The 8,159-nt window shown below is 41.9% G+C and overlaps 1 protein-coding gene across 1 annotated transcript; it reads left to right on the top strand.

Moving 5' to 3' along the window:
* Positions 1–3,776: 3,776 nt before the first annotated feature.
* KCNK13 (potassium channel, subfamily K, member 13) lies at positions 3,777–4,858 on the top strand. Its single transcript, XM_009319522.1, has 2 exons — positions 3,777–3,819; positions 3,930–4,858. The coding sequence occupies exons 1-2, from the start codon at positions 3,777–3,779 to the stop codon at positions 4,856–4,858; spliced, it is 972 nt and encodes a 323-aa protein (XP_009317797.1).
* Positions 4,859–8,159: the final 3,301 nt, after the last annotated feature.

Raw genomic sequence — 8,159 nt, forward strand, 5'->3', positions numbered from 1 at the left:
CCCCTCCTTACTTCACCGAGAATTGAGAATTCTACCATTTCATGGTCGCTAAGCCCAAGACGGCCTCCGACCACCACATCTCCCACCAGTCCTTCTCTGTTTGTAAACAGGAGGTCGAGCGAGGCACCTCCCCTGGTAGGCTCACTTACCAGCTGTGTCAGGAAGTTGTCTTCCACACACTCCAGGAACCTCCTAGACTGCTTCCTTTCTGCCGTGTTATATTTCCAGAAGATGTCCGGGAAGTTGAAGTCCCCATATGGACTCCATATGATACCATACTGCATTCAGATACCTCATGGCTTGTTCCTCTCTGGTTCAGTTTGTCAGGTAGGCAGCATCTCATGTGGCATGTCAGGGAAACCCTCAGCTGCTATGGAGAGACCTGCCAGGCATTTTTTCACATTACATTTTTGCAAAAAAAATTAAATGCTGCAATATTTCAGTTTTTACATGCTGTAGCGGCACCCCAGACTCCATTCTCCCTTTCTATAATGGAAGGAAAAAAAGGCATTTTACAAGCAAAGTAGGGAATCCACATTTTTTAGTCCCTTGCCCTGTAGAGTATCTGAAGCAGAAGAGAGGAGATAAATGCTTTTGCTAGTGTCTCATCAATCTTCTGGAAAATATATGGTGAGGCACTAATGCTGTGTCTTGGTGGGGGAACACAGGTGCACTTCGCAGCTACCAGGCCTGGGTGCATGTCCCAGGTTCACGTGGAGATGTCACCCAGCTCTGCACCAGCCTTCGCTCACGTCTCTTCACACAAAAGAGCCACTACAAGCCCTGACCGGGTCCAGGATGCAGAGGGGACGTATGGAGATACAGAATCATAGAATCATAGAATCATTAAGGTTGGAAGAGACCTCCAAGATCATTGAGTCCAACTGTCAACCCAACACCACCATGCCTACTAAACCATGTCTCTAAGCGCCTCATCTACCTGTCTTTTAAATACTTCCAGGGATGGTGACTCAACCACTTCCCTGGGCAGCCTGTTCCAATGTTTAACCACTCTTTCAGTAAAGAAATATTTCCTCACATCCAATCTAAACCTCCCCTGGCGCAACTTGAGGCCATTTCCTCTCGTCCTATCGCCAGTTACTTGGGAGAAGAGACCAACACCCACCTTGCTACAGCCTCCTTTCAGGTAGTTGTAGAGAGCGATGAGGTCTCCCCTCAATGTCCATACCGCCAGGACTTATGGAGATACCTGCCCCCAGGACAGGCATTGCTGTGCTAAGCATTGTCTTTGCTTTCAGAGAGAACAGCTCACGACTCCTCTGATGCTCGAGTAATGTGTATGATCCCAGCATGCAGAAAGCAGGCTTCTTTTGGTGTCCTTAGGTTAAAGGGGAGAGTTTTGGTGGGAGAACTTTCACTGACATCATGAAAGAATTGACTTATCCATAGATCCTCTGTGTTTGCACAGCACAAGATCATCAGTGATTGTACTAAAACAAGAGCAAATTCTATTGCCGTACCTTTTTGCCAATGAACAAGCCATATTTTTCCTTACAGAAATTTTGGGGAAAAAAGAGGCAGATCCCACCAAGGATAACAATTTACTTCCAGCTAGTGTTTGCAGGGCTGCTGTATGAAAAGGGTTTTTGAAATAATTCACTTTTTAGCAGAGATGAATGAGCAGTGCATTTCTAGTTTGATGGCCAGTAGGAAAAAATAGGAAAAAAACTTAACCTGAAGTTGTATAGGAACAAATTTTTTTTAGGTCTTTCAGAAGGCTAAAATATAATGAAATTTTGATAGGTTTGATTTGATCATTAGTGAAATGTTGTGTTCCATTTTAAGATTATGAAACTTTCAAAAATCTGAAAGATTTTTCAAAGTATTTTTTCCATTCTTTTTACTTTCAACTGTCTGTTTTTTAACCAAAAGGTGATTGATACTTTGAAACTAAAAGTTTTATCACAAAAATGCCCAAAGAGAACATTTACTTTCATTTCAACTGTTTCAGCCTTTTACAGTTTTGCCCTCCTGCATTTCTTGGCTGAAACAATTCACCAGATTTACTTGGATTATGAATATTTCAAACACTCCAAGAGTCCATTCGGAGCAAAATGTACTTACTGTCAAACAAGTCCTACTCTATAATACAGCATCCCAAATTAATCCCAAGTATACTGTGATGGTCAAAGTTAACTAGGAATAGTGTGGCCCAATACATGGAAATACAAGGCATTTCAAGAACTGAAATTATTTCTGGAACTAAAAGCTTATAGCTTATTTTTGACAAATGATCTTTGAAGGAAAATATTTGTTAATACCTTTACACTGCTTTTAGGTTTTCCATTTTAGTGCTTCTTTGGAAATGTTAGTATTGATTGCTATATATTGAGATTTGTAGATAGAAAAATGAACAAAAAGTTACATTTACTCCAGGAGGTCAAAACAGTGCCCCTGCTGAAGAGGAGGAGCTGACAAGGGGCAGAGTTGTAGTCAGAGCCTCACTGCCTCTCTGGATCAATGCTCTGCATCTTTTGGTATTTGCAGTTCACCGTGCATTTCCTGTCATGCCCGTTTGGTGCCTTTGCAAAGCCTTTGCTAGTGAGTTTTTACCCACGCAGATCTGAGCTCTGAGATAAAATCCAGTCGACTAAACAAACAAACCTGAGGAGCTCAGGCTCTAGCCGTGGTGCCAGTGGTAGGATCCCGAGAGGGGCCTGTGGGAAGCAGCCCAAAGGCGTAATGCCACGCTGGAGGTGTGAGCCTGAACTACATTTCTCTTCCCAGGGCATTTGCTTTATGCTTTGAAGAGATGCATGCCGCTCCCTGCTGCCCTTCACCCTGTGCCAGAGGCTCCCCACCTTTCCGCCTCTGCCCAGCCTGCAGCCGCTTCTCTTCCTCAAAGAGCAGGGCGGGCCAGGGATGCAGCAGCCCCCCACCTCCCTCCCCGCCGGCTGCTTTGGACAGATCCCACCAGCTGCAGAGAGGTTCCCCTCGTCCATCAGTCTTTACGTGTCTGTCCACAGGGTGGAGGTCATGACTTGCATATAAGCCAGACTGCACAGAAAATAAGCATCAAAACTGGAATTATAGGGGGATCAGGTTATGGAGCAGAAGGGGAAAGTAGAAAGCGAGTGGAAATATTTGTGTGCCAAGGGGAACAATGGCAAAAAGTTCTTGTCACGAAGAACATTTTGTCTATGTGTTTTGTCTCATGGTGCTGTTCCCCACGGCACAGAGCTGCAATCCAGCTCTCTCTAGCACTGAAATTTGATGAGGAGGCTTGTGCCTCCTGTAGGTCCTCTGGATGCTGTGGTTTGGCTGTGGATGCAGGTGAAGATGCAGCAACCCTCGAGAGCCCACACTTGGGGCTGTGGTTCAGAGGGGGTCGTGCTGGAGGGGTGAAGGCAAGGGCTGTCACTTAACTGTGCGGGACAGGAGCAGTGTTAGAGAGGAATCTGTGCTGGTAGCAGGTTTCCAGTGAAGGGGGGATGAGTGCAATCCAGCGCTGTTGGAAACATGGTCTCTTCATGCTGTAGTTGTCTGCCTTCCAAGCACAAGCGTATCACACTGAATATGATTTCCTTTATTTCCCAGAGCCTAATGTCTTTATTTCATAATTAACATCTCACAATTACGAAGAGAGGGAAACAAATAAAAGCGTCTCTTATCCAACGTGATTTTTCTGTCCTCTCAGCAAGATTGTTTTGGCTTAATTGATCAGTTAGGTAATCCCTTATTAATCCTAATAAAACAGCAGCAAAGTTATTTATCATGAGTACTACTTGAATTCTGATTCTGGAGGAAATGCTGGCATGACTTTTCTTCCCCTTACTGCTGGGACAAGGTCAAGCACAAGTAGGTAACAGTTTGGGGGAGTGTCTCCACTGTTTTCCAGAGCTGATGTGTGCCATGGGGATTTGCTGCCAGTTCTTTCTGTGACAAAACTCCTGACGTGGTAACTACAGGTTTATTTTTTTCAACTGTTCTGTTTTGTCTTCCAGGGTTTGGCATGACCACCCCAGCCACCGTCGGAGGCAAAATCTTTCTGATATTTTACGGCCTTATAGGATGTGCAGGGACCATTTTGTTCTTCAACCTGTTCCTGGAGCGCTTGATCACTGTCATAGCCTACGTCATGAAGTCCTGCCATGAAAGACAGCTGAGGAGGAAAGGGGTCCTCCCTCACAATGGCCGGCGGGGCTCGGGGACCTCCGAGGTGGACAGCCTGGCGGGCTGGAAGCCCTCTGTGTACTACGTCATGCTGATTTTATGTGTAGCATCGCTCATCATTTCCTGCTGTGCCTCTGCAATGTACACACCGATTGAAGGGTGGAGTTACTTTGACTCGCTTTACTTCTGCTTCGTGGCCTTCAGCACCATCGGTTTCGGTGATCTGGTCAGTAGCCAGAACATCAAGTATGAGAGCCAAGGCCTTTACCGCTTTGGCAATTTTGTCTTCATACTCATGGGGGTGTGCTGCATCTATTCCTTATTTAACGTGATCTCTATTGTCATCAAACAATCCATAAACTGGATATTAAAGAAGCTGGACTGCAGGTGCTGCCACAGATGCCAAAGAAAATTATTTCATTCACGGAGGAATGTGGTAATGCCAGGAAATGTGCGCAGCCGGAGAAACATCTCCATCGAGACTGACGTTGTCAATGAGAGTGACACAGACGGACGCCGGCTGTCAGGCGAGATGATCTCCATGAAAGACTTCCTGGCCTCCAATAAAGTCTCACTGGCCATCATGCAGAAACAGCTGTCGGAAACTGCTAATGGCTATCCGAGGCAAATGAGCTCTAATTCAAAGCAAAATGGATTCTCTGGTGGGGTTGGAGCCCTAGCAATTATGAATAACAGACTGGCAGAGACAAGTGTGGATAGGTAAAATAATAAAGGTAATAACAGTGAAACAGTGTGAACCATTTCAACAAGTATAGAAACAACGTGAATCAAGTGGAAATAGCTAGGGAGAGAGTTTCGCCAGGGGGTGGGATGGATGTGAATGGCATACCTCCTGTTGGAAGACTTCTGACACTTTTTTGGGGCTGTCACTTAATGTCTTTGCTCTTTGAATTGCGCCACTCTCAGCCTTCCTTCTTCCCCTTCCTTCTGTTCCTCAGACAGGTCACTGCAGGAGAAATTTAATTTAGCCTTCAGATCAATTTTCCATGTCCTGTTCTCCTCCGTTTCTGTGAAATACAGATTTCAGGATAAGAAATCTGTGGTATGGCAAGAAACCAAGTGTGTCTCCTGAACACTTTCTTAATTCAAAGATTGTTCTGAGCTTTCTGTCTTACTCTCGTTGTACCTGTTTCCTGAAAGTAGCTTATCTGAGACCAAAAAAGGAATCAGCCTTTCTCTGTGATACTGCAGTTCTAATTTAATGGAATTAAAAACCCCAAACTATTTTCTTTTATATATCACTTCTTAAAATGTATTCCTATTGTGAAACAGCTAGGCTTGAAAAGCCAACTTCTGCTGCCATTAATATTTGTGTAAATCTGGTGTAATTCTAGGAAAGTTGGTAGGCCTACTCTGGAGCTATTGTGATGTGAATGAGAAGAGAATTTGGCCTTTAGAATTCAATTGAGTCTTCCCTTTAAAAGGATACTGTCAAAAGTGATAGAATAAAAATTTATCCTACTTTTGTTTTCTTCTCTCCATTTGCAAAACGTGATTTTTTTCTAGGCTACTTTTTCTTCTAGAATTGAATCACTGTGGCTTTCTGTTTCAAAAATCAAATTAAATTGAAAACTGCCATGCTGACGAGTTGTATGAATTATTCCACAATAGCAATCAGAGACTTTTCCAAATTTCTATTCATATTATGCTCAATTGTGACTGATGGAATTGAGCATCAACATTATGTAATGCAACTGGTAACTGAGTTTACACAACAGGCTTTAGTATGCAATTAGATTGCCATGCCAACATTCAGTGTATTATTATAAGTGACTGTGATCACAAAATCACTTTGACAGTGTCCTTTTTACCTTTCATGTAATTCTGTCATTCTTTACCTGTTTTTCTGGCTTTTGGTGATGACAATGACAGGGTCTTGATTAGGGAAATAGAAAATGTTTAACTCCTCATTTTTCTCAACGAAATGCTCCAAGTGTTCATTATGACTAGAAAGGAGACTTCAATGAGAAGAATAATAACGAGAAGAATATGAAAACAGGAAGCAAGGTGATCTTTAATGACAGTGAAATCATGCTTTGTATTAGATAACTGGAGAAATAAGGGATTAAATTAACATAAAGTCTAGCAAGAATTTAAGGAAGACTGGGCTAAATTCCTGATTGTCCTTTAACCATGCAATGCATTAAAGCTAAACTGTATATGAGAGTGTAAATAAGCAAAATTGGTCACAAAGGACCTGATCCAATTTGCCCTAAAGAGAACAGTACATGCATCAGGATTAAATGTTTTCTCACAGCTAGAAAACCTTGCAGAATACTACAATTTTAGGTGTTTTAAAACACCAGTATGCAGTTCTTAATTTCTCTCGTTCGGAACAATGCAGACAGCCTCTTCAGTTTAATTTGTAATAGGAATTAATATCATATCCTTCTTCATTCTGGCCATAAGTTCTTTTATTTAGATTCCTAATACTGTAGGATAACATTTTAATACTCATTTTAAGCAGTATTTGAATTTGAAAACAAAAACATACCTCTTGGAATCCTTTCATATAATAAAGTAAAACCAGATATTAGATTAAACAACTGTACTTAACTAACGAAAAGTATTGCAAGCTCTTTTTGACATATTACAGCTAAAATGTCCTGATTAATACTCAAATCCTGCTATCCTTAGTTACAAGGAGAGCTTCAAGCTGGAGCCATTAGTCCAAATTCTGATATCAACTCAGCTGTGCAGCAGTGGAATATCCCTAATAGTATCCCTTCGTATTTGCATCCATGTAAAATCCAAATCAGCTCCCAAACCCTAACTTTGGTGAGAAAAGCAGTCTGACTTGTTTCTGGGGGGGGAATGTATTAGCAAAAATTGCCACTGAATTATTTTCGATGATACTATAGTACCCAAGATCCCTTACATTGTTACACTTTTTTTTTTTCTCCCAAGACCACCTTTGTCTCAACCTCACTGAATAAAAATACTTGGATATAAAAAAAGAAAAGTACTGCTCTGAATTCTTTCCAAATTCATTCAGCAATGCCTCTGTTCACTGCCTGTAACCCCAAGATCTCATTGTTACGGATGTTCCTCATGCTGCCAACTAGCAGAAATCATTTAGGACTTGACTCGTTGCTTAATCAGGGGAGCATTCTGGGCAGAACAGCCGGAGTCTTGAAAACTGCAGCTTACTTCTCCATTTATGACGGTTAGTAACTCTTAGCTGAAAATGTCAGATTTTTCCGAGCACTGAACACAGGCGAAGTTACTCAACGCTACTCCCTTTTCCAGATGAGTGAGGCAATGCACGTTATCGTCTTAGACAAACAACCAAAACATGCGAGTTTCTTTAGTTCATTTATTATATGCTTCTGTCTCATCGTTAATGAAGGATCTGGCTTCCATATAGGATTTTCACTCAAATCCTTCCATATCTAATTAGCTTTCAAAATTTGGTTCTGGAAGTCTAAACACAGGGCAATATTCATAGCAAAAAGGTGAGAAAGCAAACAGAAGGAGAGAAAAACATATATACACTGATGGAAATAGATAAAACATTACAATCTATACAGATTTTATACATTTATCTATCTGTCAATTCAACAGATTATTTAGCTTTTGGAATATGACACATCCCGGTAGCAGATCATTAAGATGGTTTTCAGATGGTTTCAACTGCTTCCAAGACATGAGACAATTATGTTGCTCCTTTCCATTCTTTGTGATACCAAGCCTCTTTGTGATACCCATCACCACAGAGGAATCTTTATCAGCTATTTTCAATAGATCTGAAAACATCTATGGTTATGAAAGCAAGGGACTAACACGTAGTCTTGATCACACAGATTGCGCAAGGCTTTATGAGATCTTTGGTGTACGCCAGCTCTGCCTTTGGTGATCAGTCCTGACCTTCTACTCTCTCAAGCACTGGCTTCCTCATGACCCGAGCCTGCCAGTTGCAAGGCTCTGCAGCAGTTTTGTGGTCTGACTTCATGTCCACTGAAAATAAAGAGGGAATAAGTGCACTAATTTTGTCTAATCATCTC

Source organism: Pygoscelis adeliae, unplaced genomic scaffold (assembly GCF_000699105.1).
Source record: "Pygoscelis adeliae isolate BGI_AS28 unplaced genomic scaffold, ASM69910v1 Scaffold71, whole genome shotgun sequence".
Classification (NCBI taxonomy): domain Eukaryota; kingdom Metazoa; phylum Chordata; class Aves; order Sphenisciformes; family Spheniscidae; genus Pygoscelis; species Pygoscelis adeliae.